Source organism: Coregonus clupeaformis, chromosome 8, assembly GCF_020615455.1.
Source record: "Coregonus clupeaformis isolate EN_2021a chromosome 8, ASM2061545v1, whole genome shotgun sequence".
Classification (NCBI taxonomy): Eukaryota; Metazoa; Chordata; class Actinopteri; order Salmoniformes; family Salmonidae; genus Coregonus; species Coregonus clupeaformis.
In genome coordinates this window covers 54312893-54340791 of record NC_059199.1, presented here as the reverse complement: position 1 = coordinate 54340791, position 27899 = coordinate 54312893, and the positions used below count along the sequence as shown (strand labels likewise).

The 27899-nt window shown below is 41.8% G+C and overlaps 1 protein-coding gene across 1 annotated transcript; it reads right to left on the bottom strand.

Annotated features, from left to right (window-relative positions):
• Nucleotides 1-18506: 18506 nt before the first annotated feature.
• On the bottom strand, nt 18507-27644 carry LOC121571319 (E3 ubiquitin-protein ligase TRIM39). Its single transcript, XM_041882725.2, has 8 exons — nt 27527-27644; nt 25286-25863; nt 24923-25018; nt 22429-22662; nt 21741-21888; nt 21506-21532; nt 21152-21333; nt 18507-19207 (listed from the first exon to the last, which is right to left on the bottom strand). The coding sequence occupies exons 1-8, from the start codon at nt 27531-27533 to the stop codon at nt 18842-18844; spliced, it is 1638 nt and encodes a 545-aa protein (XP_041738659.1). The 5' UTR covers nt 27534-27644; the 3' UTR covers nt 18507-18841.
• Nucleotides 27645-27899: the final 255 nt, after the last annotated feature.

Sequence of the window (27899 nt, the reverse complement as noted above, 5' to 3'; positions counted from 1 at the left end):
ATGGCAAGACCTGAAAATGGTTGTCTAGCAATGATCAACAACCAATTTGACAGAGCTTAAAGAATTTTGATAATAATAATGGGCAAACTTTACACAATCCAGGTGTGGAAAGCTCTTAAAGACTCACAGCTGTAATTGCTACCAAAGGTGCTTCTATAATGTATTGACTCAGGGGTGTGAATACTTGTGTAAATGATATATTTCTGTATTTCATTCTCAATAAATTAGCAAACAAATCTAAAAACCTGTTTCACTTTGTCATTATGGGGTATTATGTGTAGATGGGTGAGGAAAAAAGTTAATTTAATACATGTTTTATTCAGGCTGTAACACAACAAAATGTGGACTAAGTCAAGGGGTATGAATATTTTCTGAAGGCACTGTAAATCAGAATTAAACAACAGTTGGACTGATCCTACAGCCTTCTTAGACTCAACAACCCTGAAGTAACTATCAGCAGACAATAAAATTATAATAAAAAATAGAAACCCCCACCAAAATAAATATTAGACACTGTTAAAACTTTAGCGCGGAGAAAAGCACCAGTTATGGATGGCTTTCCCATAGAATTTTACATAACATTCTGGGACAAAGTACAGCCCTTATTTACTCAAATGACAACACACGTCATTCAATTTAGTGCTTCCTAGTTCCATGTATCAAACTGTTATCTTAGTTATATTAAAACCAGGAAAATCTGGAGAGTCCCCTGCAGATTACAGACCCATAAATGTAATAAATTGCAACAATAAAATACAATGGCTTACGAAAGTATTCACCCCCCCTTGGCATTTTTCCTATTTTGTTGCCTTACAACCTGGAATTAAAATTGATTTTTGGGGTGTTTGTATAATTTGATTTACACAACATGCCTACCACTTTGAAGATGCAAAATATATTTTTTTGTGAAACAAACAAGAAATAAGACAAAAAAACAGAACTTGAGCGTGCATAACTATTGAGCCCCCCAAAGTCAATACTTTGTAGAACTACCTTTTGCAGCAATTACAGCTGCAAGTCTCTTGGGGTATGTCTCTATAAGCTTGGCACATCTAGCCACTGGGATTTTTGCCCATTCTTCAAGGCAAAACTGCTCCAGCTCCTTCAAGTTGGATGGGTTCCGCTGGTGTACAGCAATCTTTAAGTCATACTACAGATTCTCAATTGGATTGAGGTCTGGGCTATGACTAGGCCATTCCAAGACATTTAAATGTTTCCCCTTAAACCACTCGAGTGTTGCTTTAGCAGTATGCTTAGGGTCATTGTCCTGCTGGAAGGTGAACCTCCGTCCCAGTCTCAAATCTCTGGAAGACTGAAACAGGTTTCCCTCAAGGATTTCCCTGTATTTAGCGCCATCCATCATTCCTTCAATGCTGACCAGTTTCCCAGTCCCTGCTGATGAAAAGCATCCCAACAGCATGATGCTGCCACCACCATGCTTCACTGTGGGGATGGTGTTCTCGGGGTGATGAGAGGTGTTGGGTTTGCGCCAGACATAGCGTTTTCCTTAATGGCCAAAAAGCTCAACTTTAGTCTCATCTGACCAGAGTACCTTCTTCCATATGTTTGGGGAGTCTCCCACATGGCTTTTGGAGAACACCAAACGTGTTTGCTTATTTTTTTCTTTAAGCAATGGCTTTTTTCTGGCCACTCTTCTGTAAAGCCCAGCTCAGTGGAGTGTATGGCTTAAAGTGTTCCTATGGATAGCAGAGATTGGAGTCAATCTCCGCTGTGGAGCTTTGCAGCTCCTTCAGGGTTATCTTTGGTCTCTTTGTTGCCTCTCTGATTAATGCCCTCCTTGCCTGGACCATGAGTTAAGTGGGCGGCCCTCTCTTGGCAGGTTTGTTGTGGTGCAATATTCTTTCAATTTTTTTATAATGGATTTAATGGTGCTCCGTGGGATGTTCAAAGTTTCTGATATTTCTTTATAACCCAACCCTGATCTGAACTTCTCCACAACTTTATCCCTGACCTGTTTGGAGAGCTCCTTGGTCTTCATGGTGCCGCTTGCTTGGTGGTGCCCCTTGCTTAGTGGTGTTGCAGACTCTGGGGCCTTTCAGAACAAGTGTATATATACTGAGATCATGTGACAGATCATGTGACACTTAGATTGCACACAGGTGGACTTTATTTAACTAATTATGTGACTTCCGAAGGTAATTGGTTGCACCAGATCTTATTTAGGAGCTTCATAGCAAAGGGGGTGTATACATATGCACACACCACTTTTCAGTTATAAATTTTTTAGAATTTTTTGAAACAAGTTATTTTTTTCATTTCACTTCACCAATTTGGACTATTTTGTGAATGTCCATTACATGAAATTCAAATAACAAAATAGGAAAAACGCCAAGTGGGATGAATACTTTTGCAAGGCACTGTACATCCTAGAATCAGGAGGGGGGAGGGCTTGTCTGGGAAAACAGAGGTGAAGTGAGGATGACATCGCGTGGGAACACCTCCTGTAAACCTGCAGCCTGAGGGGAAGTCTGGGTATGACCATTAGGGCCTTAATTTTTGTGGACCCCAGCAGAACAGTATCCAAAAGTTATATGCCCCACGGGGGGCCAGTATGAAAAATGTATGCACTGACTAATTGTAAGTCGCTCTGGCGCAGTGGTCTAAGGCACTGCATTGCAGTGCTAGCTGTGCCACTAGAGATCCTGGTTTGAATCCAGGCTCTGTCGTAGCCGGCTGCGACTGGGAGACCCATGGGGCGGCGCACAATTGGCCCAGCGTCGTCCAGGGTAGGGGAGGGAATGGCCGGCAGGGATGTAGCTCAGTTGGTAGAGCATGGCGTTTGCAACGCCAGGGTTGTGGGTTTGATTCCCACGGGGGGCCAGTATGAAAAAATAAAAATAATATATATATATAAAAAGAAAAAAAGTATGTATGCACTCACTAACTGTAAGTCGCTGTGGATAAGAGCGTCTGCTAAATGACAAAAAAATATATATATATAGTCAGTAAGGGAGAGGGGGAATCGTCATGTTATTACCATAAATGATTATGCATAGCTTAACGCATTACTAATACTATATTTGGTGTTTTCTTTTTCTTTAAAAAGGGGTAATGGCAGATATAGGGGGAGTTAGAGTGTGCTTAGTGTGATTAGAAGCTGAGAATAGGGCCTTATGCCATGGAAGCAGATTACATAGTCAGAGGTCATATGTCTCGGAGGTGTGAACATACAAATTAATTGTGAGAATGTTAATCATGTTTTCTTTTCTGTTCATTTATACAGTACCAGTCAAAAGTTTGGACACACCTACTCATTCAAGGGTTTTTCTTTATTTTTACTATTTTATACATTGTAGAATAACAGTGAAGACATAAAAACTATTAAATAAAACACATGGAATCATGTAGTAACCAAAAAAGTGTTAAACAAATCCAAATATATTTTATATTTGAGATTCTTCAAAGTAGCCACCCTTTGCCTTGATGACAGCTTTGCACACTCTTGGCATTCTCTCAACCACCTTCATGAGGTAGTCACCTGGAATGCATTTCAATTAACTGGCGTGCCTTGTTAAAAGTTGATTTGTGTAATTTCTTTCCTTCTTAATGCGTTTCAGCCAATCAGTTGTGTTGTGACAAGGTATACAGAAAATAGCCCTGTTTGGTAAAAGTCCATATTATGGCAAGAACAGCTCAAATAAGCAAAGAGAAATTATAGTTTATCATCACTTTCAGACATGAAGGTCAGTCAATACAGAACATTTCAAGAACTTTTCTTCTTCAAGTGCAGTCGCAAAAACCATCAAGTGCTATGATGAAACTGGCTCTCATGAGGACCGCCACAGGAATGGAAGACCCAGAGTTACCTCTGCTGCAGAGGATAAGTTCATTAGAGTTAACTGCACCTCAGATTGCAGCCCAAATAAATGCTTCACAGAGTTCAAGTAACAGACACATGTCAACATCAACTGTTCAGAGGGGACTGTGTGAATCAGGCCTTCATGGTCGAATTGCTGTCAAGAAACCACTACTAAAGGACACCAATAAGAAGAAGAGACTTGCTTGGGCCAAGAAAAACGAGCAATGGACATTAGACCGGTGGAAATCTGTCCTTTGGTCCAAATTTGAGATTTTTGGTTCCAACCACCGTGTCTTTGTGAGACGCAGAGTAGGTGAACGGATGATCTCCACATTTGTGTTTCCCACCATGAAGCATGGAGGAGGAGGTGTGATGGTGTGGGGGTGCTTTGTGGTGACACTGTTGGTGATTTATTTAGAATTCAAAGCACACTTAACCAGCATGGCTACCACAGCATTCTGCAGCGATACGCCATCCCATCTGGTTTGCGCTTAGTGGGACTATCATTTGTTTTTCAACAAGACAATGACCCAACACACCTCCAGGCTATGTAAGGGCTATTTGGCCAAGAAGGAGAGTGATGGAGTGTTGCGTCAGATGACCTGTTCTCCACAATCACCCAACCTCAACCCAATTGAGATGGTTTGGGATGAGTTGGACCGCAAAGTAAAGGAAAAGCAGCCAACAAGTGCTCAGCATATGTGGGAACTCCTTCAAGACTGTTGGAAAAGCATTCCTCATGAAGCTGGTTGAGGGAATGACAAGAGTGTGCAAAGCTGTCATCAAGACAAAGGATGGCTACTTTGGTTACTTTTTTTGGTTACTACATGATTCCATATGTGTTATTTCATAGATTTGATGTCTTCACTATTATTCTACAATGTAGAAAATAGTAAAAATAAAAACTTGAATCAGTAGGTGTGTCCAAACTTTTGACTGGTACTCTAAGTAATTTTGAAGTTTGTATAATGTTGAACATTAATGGAGTTACTATTAAAATAGGAAGGACTGTTGGATTCTAGCTTGAAATATACTTATTCATGTTACCATACCAAAACGTATTGATTACTTCACATGTATAAGAAATGTATATGTTAGGGGTTAAGGAAGGGTAAAGAAGAACTTTGTGTGTGGAAAGTTACTGAGTGATATGTAAAGTTACTGAGTGAGAAAAGGGGAAGTGCAGAAAGTTCATATTCTGTTCAAATATGTTATTGTTGAATATAAATGTTCCTATGGAGGGAGGCAAAGGGCAACAGTCTAGTTTCAGTTCCTAATAAGGCAGGCCAGTTGCTGCGGAACCAGGATCATGAGGGATGTGAAACTCAACTCGAGATAAGGTCAACAGTTGAAGAGAGAAGACTGCTGGGAGGGGGGCCACAGCGGCCCACCTCGAAAACCATCTGATGTCTATCTTTGACATGCAAGGAGATGACTCCGCCTAGTTGGAAGGTATAAAGATATGCTTGTGACTTGTATGTTGTCTTTGCAGCTGTATGACCCAGTCGTTCATTGGAGTTTTTACTCTATTTGTTCAGAACCTAACACAATGAATTATTGAGTGATTAAAAATCTTAATTTTGTTACCATATACAGTATAATGGAATGAAGGCAATTGAATTGGCTACAATGGGAAATCATACTAGTCACAAACCACTGTTGGGTCACCTGCTACTGTCCTCCCTTCCACTGCCCTAGCGTTATGTTCAGTTCATAACAGTTATTTTTTTCTCTTTCTGTCATCTGGTGGTCAAAGCAAGACTTTGAAAACAGTCTGGACAACCCCTCCCTCTCACTCTCCCTCTCTCTGCCGCTCTCTCTCTTCTCTCTTTCTTTCCAGTTAATGTAATCTTTCCTGGCTCTTACTGACACATACTGTACCATGACACCTACCACCTACCCCCTTTTCATTTACTGTAACAAGCATCCTCACGCCTAAGCATCGACCGACACCGGACGTCCAAGGACGTTTAAAAGTAGTTTAAATTTGGTCAGTCTGCCCTGACCGGACCAAATCTGAACCAATAATAGACGTCTATGTTTCACAAGTTTGGACAGCACAGTACAGTACAGTACAATAGAGAACAGTACAGTACAGTACAGAACAGTAAAGTAAAGAAAAATACTGAGTGATATGTAAAGTTGTTCTGCCGAGTTCTTCTAGTAAGAAAAGAGAGGAAGTCTCCACACAACACTCTCACTTGAGTATCTAACCTAGTTATTTTCTGATTATCTCATTTTGCTCTTTTGTAGTTTTGGCAACTATGTGTGTTTTCTATACCTGTTCGCTCCTCTCCCTGTAGGCTTTACAGACGTTCCCCACCCCTTGGCTGCAACCCTTCTAATTTAGTGTACCCTGAGCACCCAACCCATGTGGAATTCCAGGTCTTTGGCAGTGTTTGGAACTGCCGATCTGCAGTCAAGAACGTAGAGTTCATCTCAGCCTATGCTGCCCTTCAGTCCCTTGACTTTGTGCTCTGACAGAGACATGGATCACCCCAGAGAACTACTTTCAGCTACTCCAGCTGCTCTCTCTTCATCTGACTACGTTTTCTCTCACAGTCCAAGAGCATCTTGTCGTCGCGGTGGCGGCACAGGGCTACTCATTTCTCCTAACTGGATATTTTCTATTTTCTCCGTCTCTCACCTGTCCATCTGCTCATTAGAATTCCATGCTGTCACTGTTACTTGTCCACTCAAGCTTAACATTGTTGTCATCTATCACCCACCAGGTGCCCTTGGAGAGTTCCTCAATGAGTTTGACACCTTTATAAGCTAATTTCCTGACGATGGCTCAACGCTCTTCGTACTTGGCGACTTCAACCTCCCGACGTCTGATTTTGATTCATTTCTTTCCAACTTTCTCTTTCCCCTCCTTGCCTCTTTTGACCTCACCCTTTTCCAATCCCCTCCAACTCACATGGCAGGCAATACGCCTGTTTGCCTACTAATCTCGCTGCAACCCCCCTCCAGGTCTCTGATCACTACTTTGTTTCCATCGCAATCTGCTCTATCTCCCACTACTCTCTCCTCTCCCTTCTGCCTCTTCGACCCCACTCTCCTCCCTTTCCGCATCCTATGACTCACACTGTCCCCTTTCCTCCCAACCGGCTTGGCCCTCCCCTCCTGCTTTGTGGCTGAGTGACTCATTGCGAGCTTACAGAATAGGGCTGTGGGCAGCTGAGTGAAAATGGAGGAAAACTAAACTTCTGGAGGACCTATCATCCTTTCACTCCCTCCTCTCAACCCTCTCTTCCTCTGTATCTGCTAAAGCCACTTTCTACCACTCTAAATGTCAAGCTTCTGCCTCTAACCCTAGGAAAATATTTTCCACCTTCTCCTCCCTCCTTAATCCTCCACCTCCCCCCTCACTGCGGACGACATTGTCAACCACTTTGAAAAGAAGATTGACGACATCCGCTCCTCATTCCCTCAGCCTATTGAGTCCACTGGTCCCACTCACACAGAACTACCCTACGCCTTGACCTCTTTCTCTCCTCTCTCTCCAGATGAAATCCTGCGACTAGTGAGGTCTGGCTGCCCGACAACCTACCCACTCAACCACATCCCCTCCTCTCTGGAGACCTTCTCCCATTCCTCACTTTCCTCATCAACTAATTCCTGACCACTGGCTGCGTCCCATCTGACTTCAAAATGACCGAGTTGCTCCCCTCCTCAAGAAACCAACATTCGACTCATCTGACATCAAACTATAGACCTGTATCCCTTCTTTCTTTTCTTTCCAAAACACTTGAGCGCGCTGTCTCTGATCAACTCTCTCATTATCTCTCTCAGAACAACTGATCAACTGAGACTGCTCTTCTCTGTGTCACAGAGGCTCTCCGCACTGCCAAATCTGACTCTCTCTCCTCTGTTCTCATCCTCCTAGATCTATCTTCAACACCGTTAACCATCAGATCCTCCTCTCCATCCTCTCAGGGCTGGGCATCTCAGGCTCTACACACTCTTGAATTGCATCCTACCTGGCAGGCCACTCCTACCAGTTGACATGGAGAGGATCTGTGTCTGCACCATGTACTCGCACCACTGGTGTCCCCCAGGGCTTGGTTTTAGGCTCTCTTCTCTCCATACACCAAGTCACTCGGCTCCCTCATATCCTTACATGGTCTCTCCTATCATTGCTATGCGGATGACACTCAACTACTTTTCTCCTTCCCCCCTTCTGACACCCAGGTGGCAACACTCATCTCTGCGTTCATGGCAGATATCTCAGCTTGGATGTTGGCCCACCACCTCAAGCTCAACCTCGACAAGACGGAGCTGCTCTTCCTCCTGGGAAAGGCCTGTCTGCTCAAAGACCTCTCCATCACGGTTGACAACTCAACAGTGTCGCCCTCACAGAGTGCAAAGATCCTTGGCGTGACCCTGGACAACACCCTGTCGTTCTCTGAAACATGAAAGCAGTGACTCGCTCCTGCAGGCTCATGCTCTACAACATCCGTAGCGTACAACCCTACCTCACACAGGAAGTGGCGCAGGTCCTAATCCAGGCAGTAGTCCCGTCTGGACTACTGCAACTCGCTGTTACCTGGGCTCCCCGCTTGTGCCATCAAATCCCTGCAATTTATCTAGAACGCTGCAGCCTACCTGCTTTTCAACCTTCCCAAGTTCTCCCATGTCACCTCGCTCCTCTGCACACTCCACTGGCTTCCAGTCAAAGCTCGCATCAACTACAAGACCATGGTGCTTGCCTACGGAGCAGCAAGAGGAACTGCCCCTCCGTACCTTCAGACTATTCTCAAACCCTACACCCCAACCACTCCGTTCTGCCACCTCTGGTCTCTTGGCCCTCTGCTAATGACTCAAATGTAAATGTACATCACCATCAAGAGAATGATATTCATATCCATAATTATGCATTTCTGTATAGTACAGATCAGGGACCCATGATGTAATTTGGTTACCGGATGTAAATCCACTTCACCTACTGTTGTTCAATGACCAAAATAAATACTTTCAAACTCAAGATGTCATGTCATAGCTAATTATTTTAACAAACTTTGCATCTGCACAGTTCTTCCAGTAAATGTGTAAATTGTTTAAAGTAGTTACAAATCAATGGTTTTTGTTTGGCATACATTTTAAAGTGAAAAATCTGATTCAAAGCTTAATTCCGTTACTGTGAAAATGCCCATAAGCAGAAATCATCCCCATACCTACTGTAAAATATGGTGGTGCAACCTTGCAGTATCTTTCCACTTCCACAGGTGAAACTCCAAGTCATCCATCAGCGACTCCTAATGACTGGACTGGTCATTTCCCTATTCTCGCTCACCATGGTAATAGGCACTCCCTTCATTAGCCTAGCAAATACCACTGGCCAGTGATGAATGTGACCAAGGTGACCTGTATCCCTTGTGTTCGCCAGACGACTGTTAGCCCTATGAGCTAAATCAGTGGTTCTCAAACCTCTCCTCGGGACCTCCAGCCATTCCATGATTTGTATATTTTCCAGAGCTAGCACATCTGCTACAACTTGTCAACTAATCCTCAAGCCCATTATAAGGTAGTTCAGAAATGTTTAAATGCCCGAGGGTCCCCAAGGAGAGGTTTGAGAACCACTGAGCTAAAGCCTAGGCATTAGGCTGCCAACATGTGGTGTTGAATGACGACAGGAAAAGCTCAGTGTTTCCACTGTCCCTCCCAGCTGAGACTGAGGATATAGCAGGTGAGAGGTCAAAGTGCATCAGGCCCAAGCCTTCACAGTCACACAACCAGGGGCCATGACATCATCACACAGAAGAAGTGGAAATGATTTCACTGCCCAGGTTTAACTAAAATGTATTGAATTACTACTTTACAAACATAATTATAATTATTTTCAAACATGATTTATATGGATGATACAAATGAAGAGTTTCATTCTAAAACGCTATATGTCCATTTTCAGAAATGATGGTAAATTAGCTTTTATTGTTTAAAGAAATTATGGAAGAGATTTTCACTATCTAATCATGGCATGGGGTTATTCAATGACAGACATGTATTTGGTGATCTATTACAGACAAATAATCAGGTTTTTTGCTAAATGCTATACTCTCAGAGAAATACAGTGCCTTCAGAAAGTATTCACACTCCTTGACTTTTTCCACATTTTTTTGTGTTACAGCCTGAATTTTTAAAATGGATGAAATTTAGATATTTTGTTTCTGGCCTAAACACAATACCCCATAATGTGAAAGTGGAATTATGTTGTAAGAAAATTTTACAGATAATTAAAAATGAAAAGCTGCAATGTCTTCAAATCAAATAAATTTTTATTTGCCACATGGGCCGAATACAACAGGTGTAGACCTTACAGTGAAACGCTTACTTACAAGCCCTTAACCAACAATGCAGTTTTAAGAAAAAATAAGTGTTAAGTAAAAAATAGATAAGTAAAAAATAAAATAGTAGTAAAATATAATAACAGTAGGGAGGCTATATACAGGGGGTATCGGTACAGAGTTAATGTGCGGGGGCACCGGTTAGTCGAGGTAACTTGCTATTCTTATTGAGTCAATAAGTATTCAACCCCTTTGTTATGGCAAGCCTAAATAAATTCAGGAGTAGAAATGTGCTTAGCAAGTCACGTAATAAGTTGCATGGACTCACTCTGTGTGCAATATTAACATGCTTTTTGAATGACTACTTTAGCTCTGAACCCCATACATACAATTGTCTGTAAGGTCCCTCAGTCGAGCAGTGAATTTCAAACACAGATTTAACCACAAAGACCAGGGAGGTTTTTCAATGCCTCGCAAAGAAGAGCACTGATTGGTAGATGGGTACAACAAAAAAAGCAGATTGCCTGATTCTGTATTGTTCTTTCCTATATTCTGTTTTCTCCATTTTGTTTTCCAGGTTTCCGTTTCCCCAAGTTCTTCAGGTTTTCCCTCTCAAAGTCACACTTTTTAATAGAAAAACAACACAATTGGGTGTTCTAAGTCTTAACAGTTCTTAAATCACACCAGGAGACCACTTTGCAGTCTGGGAAAAATCTGAGAAATAAAGATTTTTGGGTGTAGTTACATTTAGTTAATTCTCTACTAAGGTCAATACATTTTGGAATATTGTTGAATTCTGTTTTAAGCCTGGATTCCGTGACGGCCCTGATTTACATATTTGGACCTACTACCAGTGGCCTATGCAAATTAGGGAGCCAAATGAACAGCTCACTTTCGGTAGGCTACGGCTGAATGACAAGAGGAGAGTCACTCACTTTAGCTTCACTGTCTGGCAAGCCCCAACATCCTAAGAAAGGAAACCTAGGAAATCATTTGGTTTACTTTTCGGGATGCAATACCATGGACATATAACCACGTTGCTTGATTTATGAATGGCAAAGGGATATATGAGATCGACTTTATTCAGTCAGTTCGACATCCTTTATGATCTAGTAAACACTTGCTATTCAGTTGTCAATCAAAACAGTCAATAGTTTATATACGTCTAGACTCCGCGTGGCTGGCTATGTGAAACACGCAAAAGAAAATAAATGAATGTGCCAAAAAACAATAATTAGGCTAAGTGGATTTCAACTCTTTACCACTTATGCTGTGTTTAGATGGCATGAGGTAGACGGCAAACTGGATGTCATTGTTTTCAATGACAGAACGACGGTAAATGCTGTTGAGCCTGCCGGTGAATGCTGTCAGCCGCCACGGTAGACGGGAATTGCCGCCAGAGTTCAAATATTTACACTTTTGCCATCTGCCGTAATGTTGTTTTCTACCGGATGTTGATTCGCACTGTTTGTTTACTGAAATCACCATAGCAACGTATACCCTCGTGCTGGCTTGCTTTTGCTATCACCATCTTTTTGCTTTCTTGGCCCACTATGCCGATTGGTATGATGGTTTTTGCGTCCCTCGTCTAAATGCAGAATTAAATTACATGGGACGTGCAAATTCACGAGCATCATGCTCTCTCCCTCAGTGTAAAGGAATTAGACTGCAACCAACCACAGCACAAATAGGCCCTTTTCACGTGACGTCAGACAACTTCCGTTCTGCCGCGATGCAGGTTATGTTTACATCCGGTGTCGCTTAGGAACGCTTAGCTAGTAGCACATCATAGGCCCTTTTCACGTGACGTCAGACAACTTCCGTTCTGCCGCGATGCAGGTTATGTTTACATCCGGTGTCGCTTAGGAACACTTAGCTAGTAGCACATCATTATGGAGTTCACCCAGTCCCTTTCACATCTGCCACCAATACGACTTAACGACGTAGAACGACTTGCTGACAAGTGGTCCCTTACTTCAAGATCGAAGCTTGATAAAGGCTACAAGTTCTTCGTTGAAGGTTACCTGTTTGATTATGAAGGTACGTGTTTATCTTTATTTAGCTTAAATTAGCCCTATGCTAGCGAAGGTTATGAGCTGACGAAGTTTCTGTTTTGCAGCCTCTTTTTAATATTACTGCTGTTTGTATCGACCGTAAGATAAGAGTCAGTAATGTATTAATGGCTAATGCTGCGCCCTTTCTCCCAATCACTGTATTGAAACAGTCTCAAGTGTAGTTAACGGTGAGGTGACAGTGAGAGGGCGATGTTACAGGTCCATGAAGAAAAATGAGGAGGCTCATCGGCTTCAGGTTTCTCAGATAAACAGTTCTCTAACATTATGATAAGATAGGTTAAGATAGATAAGTTTTCTTTTTGTTGTGTTTTGCTGCGGTTGCAGATTTAATAAGAATGATTCCACAATGTTCCACTGTGGATCAGTTTGTTTCTCAGTCTGAGCTCTGATTTTGTATCATTAAACTTAATACACAACGAAATTCTAACAAACCGATGTGGGTTGTTGACGGCAATAAAGACTGGGAAAGATTCTGTGATAACTCAAAATGTTCAAATTTTCGATAAGTGTTGGCACTACTTGTCAAAGGTTTCAGAACAGCCAATTTTTCTTAATTAAAAAAGAAATTGGGTTTTGAAAATTGTGTACAGTAGTTTATAATGAAACGCAGAAAAAAATGTTTTGTAAGTACAGCACTAATTGTTATGTCTCTATGAACAGGTTACACTAGACTCTGCAGAGGTTCCTGTGGTACTCAATCACATGTCATGTTCCTGCTCTGCTGGGAAAGCACTATGTAATCACATAGTAGCACTTCTTTTTCAAAGTGCTCACTATGTTACCATGGGCTTTAAGACAGTGCCATTGCCTCTGTCATGCACCAGCGCACTGCAGACCTGGCACCGGCCTAGGACACAGGTCAGACATTATTTGTTACACTGATGCAGAACTTTGCAGTTTGTATTGACTTTTGACAATGTATTGTTCATCATTATTATATCACAGGGAATTGTACCAGAGGCCACCAATGATATGGCGGTGTGTAAACCAGCGGCTAAGAAAAAAACAAGTGTCAGAGCTGGTGTGAAGTGCACACTGTACCGAGCCTATGATGGTGAGTCTGAATGAGCCCCCGCCTGTACTAGAGCACAAAGACTTTAGTGCATTTCTAAAATAATACAAACATAAAAGTGATTATTATTTGTTACTTTTTATATAGACTTTCAGTGGATATTTTTTTATTTGTATTAGAAGCATGTACGAGACTGGATGAGTGTGGTTGTCTTTTTTAGTGAAAAAGATAAGGTGGCATTTAATGAAATCTAAACTTGACATATCTCACTTTCATGCCAGGGCCTATTCCGGATCCTCACGTCATGGCCAGTGCTGAGAAACTGAAAGACATCCGTCCACAACCAGGGATTTGCAAATTGCTGCACGGGCTTGAGGGCCTTAATTTGGTGGACTCTAAATTTGGCCCTGTGCCATTTGGGTCTGTGCTTTCTTACCAGTGCCCTCTAGAATTAAGTAGAGATATTATTAAACACCCTGGTGCCAGTGAGTTTCCTCAGTTGCCTATTGAAGGTTACAACTTTAAATTTCCCATTGATTTTGAGCCCAACTACATACAACAATGTCATTTGGACAGCCTGATTGTGTCAGAGGAGATGTCTGCTGCTATTGAAGCAGAAACAAGAATGCAGTCAGAATGCCAGCTGTGGAGCCAGGTACGCAAACCCCGACTGACAGCCAGCAGATTCCGTGAAATATGCCATGTTCGTGGGGGAGTTGTCTGCCAAGGCTTTGGCAACCCGCATTCTGAGAGGAACTCCTCAGACAGCTGCTATGAGAAGAGGGTTGGATCTGGAACCTGAGATACTGAGGCAATATTCTGATTTTTGTGATGTCTCTCTGAAACAATGCGGGGGTCATCATCCACCCTGATTCACCTCACCTTGCAGCCAGCCCGGATGCTAAAGTCTTCTGCCCAACAGAAGCACCACCATTTGGTCTTGCTGAGGTTAAGAGTTGCGATGTTGAAAATGTTACCCAAGTTAAACACCTGATCACAGTTAAAGGCCAGGCCTGCCTTAAGAAGAGCCACAAATACTACTATCAGGTTCAAGGCCAACTCGCCTTAAGCGGACTTCAGTGGTGTGACTTCATTACAGATACCCGCACTGACTTCACAGTTGAGAGAATCTTTAGGGATGAGGAGATTATCCACTCAATGCGACAGAAGCTTGATCATTTCTATTATAACATCTACATGGATGTCTTCTTAAGTTATAAAACATAAGGCAGAATTTTATGTGTAAATAGTGTTAAGGTAAATGTGGAAGGTGAACCTTTGACATTTTTTTCTTTAACTGCAAATTAACTTGTCATATACTGTATATCTCCTATGTACTGAAACACACATTTTGAAAAGGATTGTGATGTAAATGTCGACATGTTTTTCTTTAACTGCAAATGAACTTAATTGTGTTATATACTGTATATCTATGTATTGAAATACAAATTTTGAAAAGGATTGCGATGTTGTAAATGCTCTTACCAAAATCAAAAGGATTGGAAGCAGTTGCTTGCAAACATATATTTAATAGTTCCATCAGTGCCATGACACATAAGCACATAACATGGTTAATAGTTGGATATTTTTACAATATATCACATTAGGTTCATTAATAGCTATGAAAAAGTTATTACCCTTAACAAAAACATACAGTATAACATTAGATCAATTAAATTACCAACAAAGTTAATTCATATTTACATTTTTTTGTACATACAATACAGTAATATAAAAGTACTTCTATTTACAGCCCATCTAGCTTACTCAGGAAATATACAACTTCCAGTTGACAAAAACATCAGACTGGTTTGTCTCCTTTAATGTCAAGAGGTCCCTGATAGTTCGACATGAGGCAGCAGATGGCCCACAGCTGATTCACTGAACCCACTGTGGAAAGAGGAACAAGCCCATCCCAGATATGGTACTCCTTCACCCTCCGTATGGCCCTCTCGACTAAAATCCTCAGCCGGGCGATGGCCTGGGTCTTAAGAGTGTCCTCCCTGCTGAGCTGAGGAGATTTTTACGGGAAGATACGGGAATTTCTGTTTGTTGTTTGAACAAAATGGTACACTGCAATAGCATCTTCTCGAAGATTGTGCCATGCTTCGGTGTTGGATGGGATACTGTTGCGATACAGACACCGGGGAGAAAAGAAACAGCTAAATTAACATTCAGCTTTGACCAGGAATCAATATTTATCTAGCTATCATGCACAACAGTATTTGAATAGGTGAGTTACTATACATTCATGAATAAACTAACTGCCTAACAAAGGGTTAGATAGCTAGCTAAGTAAACTTGTTACATTACAGCCAGGCAGCAATGTAACGCTACCTTTTAACGTTATCGGTATCTGGTACTAAGTTGTTGTTAGCTAACGTTAGCCCACTTATAAGTAACTAAGGCAGTGAACAATTATGAATTAACAATAACGTTAGCAAGTTACAAACCATTGCATATACGTAAACATTATTACTCTTAACTTTACTAATTTAACTTAAACGTACCTCAGAAGAGAAGTCTCAGGTTACGGGCGAACGGAAGTGAAGTTAACCTGCTACGCGGAAAGGCGGAAGTTAGATGACGTCATCGTGAAAAGGGCCTATTGTATGGGAGGCGGGACAGACAGAAGGCTTCGTTTCCCTGTCATCGTTCGATTTGTAACTGACAGGCGCCTTTCCTATTAATAGATCGCTAGAAGGTGCATATCGTTCATTCTAGCGAGATAACTTTTAAATGAAAAGTAGCCTACTTAATATGAAGTGGAAAATGCAGCCAGCTGAAAAGGAGTCTGTATTTGGCTGATTAGCCTACAACCGGCGCTAATGGAAACACTGGTTAATCCATCCCCATAGTAATGTTTGTCTGCCAGAGACCACTGCCACACCATGGTACCTCCCTTCTCCAGCGTATGTAGACGGATCCATTAAGATCAGTGTTGATCAGCCTGTTCATGTCTTCAATGTTTTCTATGGTGGCCGGGTCAGTGTACTTCTCTATGCGGTAGTTCTTAGGGTCGTTAACATAGTTGTACTCATGAGTGAGGCAGGAAGAGAGGGTAATTCTGTGTATGATGCAAGCATAACCCCAGAGATACTCTGCCACACTCTCTCTCTCTCCCCCTTTCTTTATCTGTCCCTCCTCCTTTCCAGTTGGGTATTTTCTCTCTCTGACATGGAGACTATGTCCCAAATGGCATCCTTGCTCCCTACATGGTGCACTACTTTTGACCAGAGCCAGAAGATGGAAAGATGCAAACATTAGACATATAGGTGACATGGCCTCCTTCCTCTTTACTCACCCACCTGTATGTGAGCATGTGTGTTAGGCTCCTTGAAGTTACCCCTAGGCACAGATCTAGGATCAGCATCCCCTTCCCCAATCCTAACCTAAGAAGACACTATGTAAATAACCTCATTTATGTCTCTCTTACTGCCCGGAATGCCTCTGCTGATCCTACAGCTATTGTATGCAGTAATCACATGCCTATGAACCAGAGTAATAATGTTAGCACTGAGGTGGTGTGCCCTAGTAGGAAGTACACTGTGTGCATCTTACCCTGCACTAATAAAAATTACTTGAGTATGTCTACCTCTACTAATCTTCCCATTAAAGCAAGACAAATAATCAAGAATCCCAGAAAAGTGTTAAAAATAGCCCACGTTAACATATGTAGCTTAAGAAACAAGGTTCATGAAATCAATAATTTTCTCACAATCTCTTAAACTCACTTAGATAATACCTTTGATGATACAGTGGTAGCAATACAAGGTTATAACATTTACAGAAAATACAGAAATGCCAACAGGGGCGGTGTTGCGGTCTATATTCAGAACCACATTCCTGTAAAGCTTAGAGAGGATCTCATGTTAAATACTGTTGAAGTAATATGGCTACAGGTTCACCTGCCTCACATAAAGCCCATTCTGGTGGGAAGCTGCTATAGACCACCAAGTGCTAACAGTCAGTATCTGGATAACATGTGTGAAATGCTTGATAATATATGTGATATCAATAGAGAGGTATACTTTCTGGGTGATTTAAATATTGACTGGCTTTCATCAGGCTGCCCACTCAAGAGAAAGCTTCAAACTGTAACTAGTGCCTGCAACCTGGTTCAGGTTATCAATCAACCTACCAGGGTAGTTACAAACAGTACAGGAATTAAATCATCAACATTTATTGATCATATCTTTACTAGTGCTGCAGAAATGTGTTTGAAAGCAGCATCCAAAACCATCGGATGAAGTGATCACAATATAGTAGCCATATCTAGGAAAACCAAAGTTCCAAAGGCTGGGCCTAATATTGTGTATATTCTGTAATTTGAGGCGTTTACAATAAACAACTGTTCGTTGTTGTTTGAATCCCAGATTGCCCCTTTAAACAAGTATGTGGTTATATCCATGGTTCATTTAGAAAATGGTCCCAAATAGCACCCTCTTCCCTACAGTAAATAGTGCACTACTTTTGACCAGAGCCCCGGTGGAAAGTTGTGCACCATAAAGGGATAGGGTGTAATTTGGCATGCAGACGATGTCCTCTGAGGTCTCTGCATGGAGCTGAGCTCTCAGCACCAGTAGGCCTATGCAAAACACATGGAAACTCTGGCTCTGGGTGGATGCAAACCAGTATGTTACACACAGATGGAAAGAAAAGCATGACATTACAGTAAATGAGCACATAAAAAAAAATACTGCCAAACATTTATTCCCATTGAGTCTTATAATACATAGGGCCTAAGTAATATGACAAGTATTGTTGCAAACTTTTATCAGAGACAGTTTAATAGAACAATCTAAAACAATACATTCATGAGCATTCGTGGACAACTGGTCAAGATTAAGTGCATTGTCAATCAAAGGATTTTAGCTACTTGTTTGTCTTTAATCACAAGGTTATTTTACATGGTCGCACACCATGATTGAAAGGGGAGATGGTCAATGGTGCTAGCAGCATACCACTCTGCATCCTACTGCTGGCTTGCCTCTGAAGCTAAGCAGGGTTGGTCCTGGTCGGTCCCTGGATGGGAGACCAGATACTGCTGGAAGTGGTTGTGGAGGACCCGTAGGAACCACTCTGTCCTCTGGTTTAAAAAAATATCCCAATTCCCCAGGGCAGTGATTGGGGTCATTGCCCTGTGTAGGGTGCCGTCTTTCGGATGGGATGTTAAATGGGTGTCCTGACTCTCTGTGGTACTAAAGATCCCATGCCACTTGTAAGAGTAGGGGTGTTAACCCCTACGTTCTGGCATACCATCATGGCCACCTAATTATCCCCAGCTTCCAATTGTCTCACTTCATCCCCCCTTCTCCCCTGTAACTATTCCCCAGGTCATTGTTGTAAATGAGAATGTGTTCTCAGTCAACCTGGTAAAATAAGGCTTGAATAAAATATGGTTTTATAATCATCACTAACAATGGCAGCATTCGTTTTGCGTCGCGCGTGCCACATTAAATAGCCAAACGTTGTAGAATGTTGCAGATAGAAATGCCGTAAATAGAGCTGACGTTTAACCTTATTCTACATGTCAGAGAGGCATGTATGTTCTACATAGCATATTTCTATCTGAAAGTTCCAAAACGTTGTGTCCTGCTGAATGCGCCCACTGGAACTGAGGAATGGATCGAGGCAAATCAGAAACCTAACCTTCATGATTGACAGGGGAGATGACCAATGGGGCTGAGTTTTTACCATCATCACTAACACTGGGGCTGAGGAATGGATAGAGCCTTTCAGTGAAGGAGTATCCAGTGAAAGAATAGATATGAGCCTTGGCCTCCACGTCATAAAAGGACACCAATCCTTCCTCATAATCCACAAACACCCCAACCTTCTGGGGTTTCTCCCCCAGGGAGAGGAGAATGGAGGGGGATGCGAGGGCCCGGTACTCTTCCCCTCCTCTCAGCCTAATGGTCCAGTAGCCGTTCTCTGGGGTCGAAGTTATCATCCCCTTCCTGTTGACGGACCCTCTGACCATGCCCAGATCCCAGTAGGTCTTGTCCCCCACCTGTGAAGAACAAAAAGAGGGTTAGTGCTAGGGCTAGAGTTAGGGTTAGAGTTTGGGTCAAGTTTAGGCTTAGGCTTAGGTTTAGTGTTGGGGAGTAGTGAACTACATGTGGTTCAACTAGTAGTTAAACTAAATTTGCAGTAGCTTGGTGGTAGTTGTACTAAATTGAAATCTTGGTAGTGTTTTCAGTAGTTAATTATGTTTTTACCATGTAGCAGTGTAGCTAACTACTGGAACTACACCAGTGGCGGTCGATGCCGTTTAAGATGAGGGAGGACGGTAATTTTAGTTATGAGCATGGCCTTATTTCTATTACAGCATATTGGATGACTGTCATTCATATTCCATTTACCCAGCTCAATGTAACATACTCGAATTGTCCCTATACCTATCATGAAGTTGCTACAACCTAGCCTATGAATTAAACTTTTCCAAGGTGACAGACTGACACATTCAATACCGCCTTGCACACTCTTGCCTTCATCTAGCTGATCTAGGGTGTAATCATTATCATTAGTCCAACAGTTGCAAACAAGAGTTTCTATTGGACAAATTCAGGTATGTTTATCCCCGTTTTGCTCCGTTTGCTTCCGTTTAAGAAACGTTTTTCAACAGAATCGGCAGAATAAATACACCACTGATCACACACAAACACAGTTCACTTTCATAGCAGCCACATACAAACAGCATGATCCCTTTGATCGTTGGATAATTCCATTTCGCATCTACGCGCTTTCCTCCTCTCACCTTTTCCCTTTGCCTATGGACTTCAGTGTACAACACATCAGCTGTCTGTGACCAGGCGAAAAAACCTTTCCAAGGCAAACCTTCATAACTGCTAACTGCTACATACAGCCTGCATCGTTGTCACCATATTAGCTGACCTCATAGTCAACATAACTACTAGAACTAACGCGTTAGTAAACCCGCTACAATCATGCAGTACAGTGTACAGTTAGCAATCAGTTTAGCAGTTACACAGGCGGGCCCCGCTGGCAATAAATTAATAAAACCAAAAGCCTACCATGACTTGGAAGAGTTCCACGAGCCTCATAGGTTTTGTATCTAGAAGAGGATGGAAACTAGCTGTCCTCCGGCTACACCATGGCGCTACCCTACAGAGTGCTGTTGAGGCTATTGTAGACCTTCATTGCAAAACAGTGTGTTTTAATCAATTATTTGGTGACGTTTAGTGTAGTGTAGTTTTATCTAAAAAGGATTACTTTTATTTTTCACTATTGTTGAAAAATAAGGATGGTCCTCCCCTTCCTCCTCTGAGGAGCCTCCCCTGAACTACACACTACTTTAAATTAAAATAGGGGTAAAGTAGGCAAGAATGTACTTTATTTTTCATAATCAGACCTGCCTAATTCTCACATTAAACACTTGTTTTGTTTAATAGGCTAAATTACACATACTGTTAACGTGTGGTCCTCTGTAGCTCAGCTGGTAGAGCACGGCGCTTGTAACGCCAAGGTAGTGGGTTCGATCCCCGGGACCACCCATACACAAAAAAAATGTATGCACGCATGACTGTAAGTTGCTTTGGATAAAAGCGTCTGCTAAATGGCTTATTATTATTAACATTTGACTCCAGTGTGATCTGTTCTTGCAATTTGTAGTCTATGACATTTCAGATTTAGATATGATATTTTTTCACAAAGTAGTTTGGATGCAGTGAACTACTTTTTCAAAGTAACTTTATTTAAGTAAACTATATTTTTCTTAAGGGTAGCTTTAGTGTAGCTAAACTTATTCTATTGTGAAGCAATTGGTAGCTTGGAAAACTACATTTTCAGAGTAGCTTCCCCAACACAGGGTTTAGGTTAAGAAGATTGTTCATACACATCCAACTTGGCACAGAAGCTGGTAAAACAAAAGAACAACTATGGAAACTTTTCTAATGTCAGTGGAAGTTAGGATTTCGCCCAATTTTTTATCTACCTGAACCTCAAAGTAGAACCTCCCAGTGGAGAAACCTCTCTTCCCCAAGATACAAAGCACCGGGTCGAAGCGCTGGGGGTTGTCAGGGAGAATCTGCAACATGTCACCACGCCCTGCCTGCTTGCCGTCTGAGGACAGGACGATGTTGGGGTGTGCAGTGTCCGGGTCCAAAGTCACGTCCACTGTTGAGATACAGAGAGCATGGAAATTCTCTTAAGTGCTTTATGACGTGTTATATTGCATTTTATAAACAGTCAGAGCACCTCAGAGATGCAGGCATAGAGCATTGTGAAGATAGTGAGAGTGCTGAAGATAGTGAGAGTCATTATCAAGATAGTAATAGAGAAATTATACCTGCATACTTCTGGATCCTCTTAAACTCTGGGGCACAATAGAAAAGGAAATATTCTCAGTTGTTACAGGAATATATTACCAAAACTACATATAATCATTATCATGAAAGCAACATACTGTATAATATCATAGCCATGTGCTTGATTAGTATAATTTCCCACTTCATTGATACTGTATCTGTGCATATACATGGGTTTTCCACAAGTCATAAAAAAGTATCATGTGTTTAATTTACCTTTCTCTTTCAAGGTCTCTAACTCATTTTTAAGGGTGTCCTCTAGTTGAGATAGAGCTCTCCTCACATTCCCCACACACACGTCAGAGTCAACACTGATCTCAGACCAGTCCTTGGTGGGTGGAGGGGTGCACAGGGATGGTAAACTCTACCACAGGACAAAGAAGAAACACATCCATCTTTCTGGAGAAGGATGTCTTGGTTTGTGATCGTTTAGTTAGCCTGTTGCAGGGTTCCCAATCTTGCATCCCGGGGGACCAAATAAAGCCCGTAGGTGATTTTATTCGGCCACCCAAGTCTTCTGAGGATTTTATTTTATAAAATGTTTAATTGTTGCACATAAAATACTGTAAATCACCAGGAAATCAGCTCCAAATGATTGTAATTTAGGAAATCTCTTCCCAAATATTCCCACGCATAAATAGACATTATGTGATCGTATACAAATGTAATAAAGGTTTGAAATGATTATGTTTTTGTCAAATACTATATCTGTTTGGGCTTCTTGCAGTCAATTTGCAATATACAAATCATTTACAGTTATGTTCTGGTCCCCCGACCATCCGCTCAAGAACAAATCGGCCCGTGGCTGAATGTAGTTGGGGACCCCTGGCCTATTGGTTGGTCAAGTCTTAAAATCAAAGTATAAGTTAAATTGTCCATATTGACCAGATAGAGGGACACTAACCTGTAGGATGTGGAGGTGGTCCTCAGTGTGTGAGAGCTGCTCCAAATCAGTGCCTCTCTTCTTTAGCACAGTGATTTCCTGCTCCAGCTCTTTGACGAGCCCTTCAGCCCGAGTCTCTGCTGCTTTCTGCTTCTCCTCGATCCCCTCATTGAGCTCCGCCTGGCTTCTCGTGATGGATTTCACCAGAGCAGTGAATATCTGTGCACCGTCCTCCATCTCTTTCTTAGAAGTTATCTGATTAAATGAAATACATTTAGAAAACAGTTGGACAGAGACATGTGCAGTTGTGCAGTTGTGGAAAAAGTACCCAATTGTCATGACTAAAAGTAAAGATACCTTAATAGAAAATGACTCAAGTAAAAGTGAAAGTCATCCATTAAAATACTACTTGAGTAAATGTCTAAAAGTATTTGGTTTGAAATATACACTACCGGTCAAAAGTTTTAGAACACCTACTCATTCAAGGATTTTTCTTAATTTTTTACTATTTTCTACATTGTAGAATAATAGTGAAGACATCAAAACTATGAAAAAACACATATGGAACCATGTAGTAACCAAAACAGTGTATATTTTATATTTAAGATTCTTCAAATAGCCACCCTTTGCCTTGATGACAGCTTTGCACACTCTTGGCATTCTCTCAACCACCTTCACCTGTAATGCTTTTCCAACAGTCTTGAAGGAGTTCCCACATATGCTGAGCACTTGTTGGCTGCTTTTCCTTCACTCTGCCGTCCGACTCATCCCAAACCATCTCAACTTGGTTGAGGTCGGGGGATTGTGGAGGCCAGGTCATCTGATGCAGCACTCCATCACTCTCCTTCTTGGTAAAATAGGCCTTACACAGCCTGGAGGTGTGTTGGGTCATTGTCCTGTTGAAAAACAAACGATAGTCCCACTAAGCCCAAACCAGATGGGATGGCGTATCACTACAGAATGCTGTGGTAGCCATGCTGGTTAAGTGTGCCATGAATTCTAAATAAATCACAGACAGTGTCACCAGCAAAGCACCCCCACACCATAACACCTCCTCCTCCATGCTTTACGGTGGGAAATACACACGCGGAGATCATCCATTCACCCACACCGCATCTCACAAAGACTCAAAATAATCTCAAATTTCGACTCCAGACGAAAGGACAGATTTCCACCGGTCTAATGTCCATTGCTCGTGTTTCTTGGCCCAAGCAAGTCTCTTCTTCTTATTGATGTCCTTTAGTAGTGGTTTCTCTGATTCACACAGTCTCCTCTGAACAGTTGATGTTGGGATGTGTCTGTTACTTGAACTCTGTGAAGCAATTATTTGGGCTGCAATTTTCCGTATTGACTGACCTTCATGTCTTAAAGTAATGATGGACTGTCGTTTCTCTTTACTTATTTGAGCTGTTCTTTCCATAATATGGACTTGGTCTTTTACCAAATAGGGCTATCTTCTGTATACCACCGCCCCCCACACACTATTCTACAATGTAGAAAATAGTAAAAATTAAGAAAAACCCTTGAATGAGTAGGTGTTCTAAAACGTTTGACCGGTAGTGTACTTTAGTTTCAAAAGTACATGTAATTGCTAAAATATACTTAATTTACTGCGATGGGCTAAATCAGGGTCACATTGAGTGTTTCTTCGTAATTTTAAACAAATCTATTTTGAAACAAAAGTATACACATGGTTATGGGCTTACAAAAAAGAAGACAGCTGTACCATGTCAGATATAGAGTTGAAATGTATTCCATTTTGAGTTTGCATCCCAATATTACACTTTATATACATCACAGAAGACTGAAATATAACAAAACTGTGTGAAATAGAAACATCGTTTTTTCGGCAGGTTTTTAATCATGAAATTATGAAAAATATGAATAACATTCCACCAATGAGGCCACTAGGTCATCTGACTGCAGGAAAGGCTACGTATCAAAAGTAAACGTATAAATAATTTCAAATTCCTTATATTAAGCAAACCTGTTTATTTTATTTTATTTATGGTTAGTCAGGGGCTATCTCCAACGCTCAGACATAATTTACAAATGAAGCGTTGGTGTTCAGTGAGTCCGCCAGATCAGAGGCAGTAAGGATGACCAGGGATGTTCTCTTGATAAGTATGTAAATTGGACCATTTTCCTGTCCTGCTAAGCATTCAAAATGTAACGAGTGCTTTTGGGTGTCAGGAAAAATGTATAGAGTAAAAAGTACAATATTTTCTTTGGGAATGTAGCAAAGTAAAAGTTGTAAAAAATAAAAAGTAGTGTAAAGTACAGATACCCCCCAAAACTACTTAAGTAGTACTTTAAAGTATTTTTACTTAAGTACTTTATACCACTGAGCCTATGTTACCCCACCAAGACAGAAATGCTTTATAAAATATTGCATTTGAGGACAGCTTACATCTACACATATAGGGTTGCACCTTTTTGTATAAATACATTTGAACAATAATTAAACCCTGCAGTATTGATTTCACATCCATCTGTGATTGTTTGCAGAATTTACCCTACTGAGTTCCATTGAATGGTTGATCTCCTCCACCTTCTTCTGTCTGGCCTGGATCATCTGCTGAACTCCTGTCTCCATCTTCTTTATCTGAGCCTACAGAAAGAAGGACATGCAAACCATCTAAGATGTAGGTGTACTAGTACTGGGCTAGAAATAATAGTTGCAATTCTAGGTGAAGATCTGGGTCAAGATCTGCTGGAAGGAGTAGAGTTTTCCACACTGGGATTAAACCCAAGACCAGAGTTTGGGCCCTATTGATTCTTGTCCTTTTGTTTTTTTAAACTGAAAATAAAAAGCAATTGATCACAAAAAAGTGAATCACTGTTGTATATCAATAGTGGGCCCTGAGACCTACAGTACCTTCCTTTCCCCACACTCCTCCTCTATAGCAACGGTGTGGTGAGTCTTGTGGCACGTCTCGGTGCAGAACTGACAGACATACGTCTGGTCGGTCTTGCAGAACGACTCCAGGAGCTTCTCGTGCTTCTTACACATCCTGTCTTCCAAGTTCTCCACAGGGTCAATCAGTTTGTGGACCTTCAGCGTAGCAACTCTCTGGTGAGGCTCCAGGTGAGGCTCGCAGTAAGAGGTCAGACACACCAGGCAGGACTTCAGGGCCTTGACCGTCCCCCCGGTACAGATGTCACAGGCCACCTCACCAGGCTTAGTGGCAGTTATGTTTGAGACGCCAACTTGAATCCTCTTGAATTGATCGGCGATTTCTTTGAATGCAACGTTGATGCTAATTTGGGGTCTAACTGTGAAGGTTTTCTCACAGGTTGGGCACTTACAGCCATAACTGATCTTCCAGAGCCCTCTGATACAGGCCATGCAGAAGGTGTGGCCACATGGGGTCGTGACTGGGTCAGTGAACACATCCAGACAGACAGAACACTGGAACTGATTCTCTGATAACAGACTAGTAGGGGAAGCCATCTCTGGAGAGAAAAGAGGAACATGTAGAGTACGTCCCAAACTACTTCCTATATAGTGCACTACTTTTGACCAAAGCCCTAGGGAATAGGGAGCCATTTGGGACACATACATAGTTTGACATTATAAAGTCCATAATGATCACTGAGAGAGGAAGTCAGTGTTGAGTGGACGCCAATGACAAACAATACAAGATCAGTATGATAACAATTGGGCTATGATAACAATACAAAAAAAGTGTTATTTCTCATTGCTGATGAAGACAGCTTGGCTGTCGAAACGTTGGTATTCAAGTATTTTATCTGAGCTCCTACAGAGTGCGACTCTCCTTTTATTTTTATAGTGTTCTACTCTACTAGCCAGCACCTCGCCTAACCAGGTGTGCGTTTCTTCCGCCTCCAGCTTTCTCATTTCTTTACCAGATAATAATTTTAGTAGATTATCTTTCCTATCTGATTGTTCTACAAATACAGTTCCACTGGAAAATGAGTCAAGCTTTGTTCTTACAGTTAACACCCTGTATTCACCCTTGTTTTCCGAACTAAAAAGACACACCCTTGAAACACTACTGGAACACAAACACAGAGATGATTTCCCAAAATTAATTACCACAACAACCTTGGCATTGCGATACAATTTACGGATTATAATATTCTAAATAACTATACTGAACAAAAATATAAAGCAACATAAAGTGTTGGTCCCATGTTTCATGAGCTGAAATAAAAGATACCAGAAATGTTTCATACACACAAGAAGCTTAATTCTCTCCAATTTTGTGCACAAATGTGTTTACATCCCTGTTAGTGAGCATTTCTCCTTTGCCAAAATAATCCATCCACCTGACAGGTGTGGCATATCAATAAGCTGATTCAACAGCATGATCATTACACAGATGCACCTTGTGCTGGGGACAACAAAAGGCCACTCTAAAATGTGCAGTTTTGACACACAACACAATGCCACAGATGTCTCATGTTTTGAGGGAGCGTGCAATTGGTATGCTGACTGCAGGAATGTCCACCAGAGCTGTTGCCAGATAATTGAATGTTTATTTTTCTACCATAAGCCATCTCCAAAGTTGTTTTAGAGAATTTAGCAGTACGTCCAACTGGCCTCACAACTGCAGACCACATGTAACCACGTCAGACCAGGACCTCCACATCCGGCTTCTTCACCTGTGGTATCGTCTGAGACCAGCCACCCGGACAGCTGATGAAACTGAGGAGTATTTCTGTCTGTAATAAAGCCCTTTTCTGGGGATAAACGAAAATATTGGCTGGGCCTGGCTCCCAAGTGGGTGGGCCTATGCCCTCCCAGGCCCACCCATGGCTGCGCCTCTGCCCAGTCTTGTGAAATCCATAGATTAGGGCCTAATGAATTGATTTCAATTGATTTCCTTATATGAACTGTAACTCAGTAAAATCGATGACATTTTTGCATGTTGCGTTTATATTTTTGTTCAGTATTTTTCTCACCATTGAAATAGTAAAAAGTGACAGTGCCTTTTTAATGTCATACTGTGTCTTCACCTACACATAATGACAGTTCAAGCATATAACTACTGTCCCTCCTATTCGATCATACAGTCCCTTGCACTGTAGCTGTCAACGTAACAGTATCTGTTACGCTGTCCATTTTTCTTGAATGTTAAATATCGATACTTACTCTTCATTGTGTTGGGTCTACTTCAGCTCTCTGCAGTTAGCAGCACCCAGCCCTGAAGATCTCTTCTAACTCACACCGGGACAGGTGACTTGTGAGTGTGGCAGGTAGACTTTGTAAGGCAAGCTGTAAAACAGGTAAATGTCGTAAGGTATCAATGCAGTTATTCACAGGTCAGTTAACCCCTCCCTCTCATGTGCCTCAGTGCTGCATGTCTGTCTGCCTGCCTGCCTGCCTGCCTGCCTGCCTGCCTGCCTGCCTGCCTGCCTGCCTGTCTGTCTGTCTGTCTGTCTGTCTGTCTGTCTGTCTGTCTGTCTGTCTGTCTGCCTGCCTGCCTTACTCTCTGTTTAAAACCTGCCTTAATGAGACAGCATTC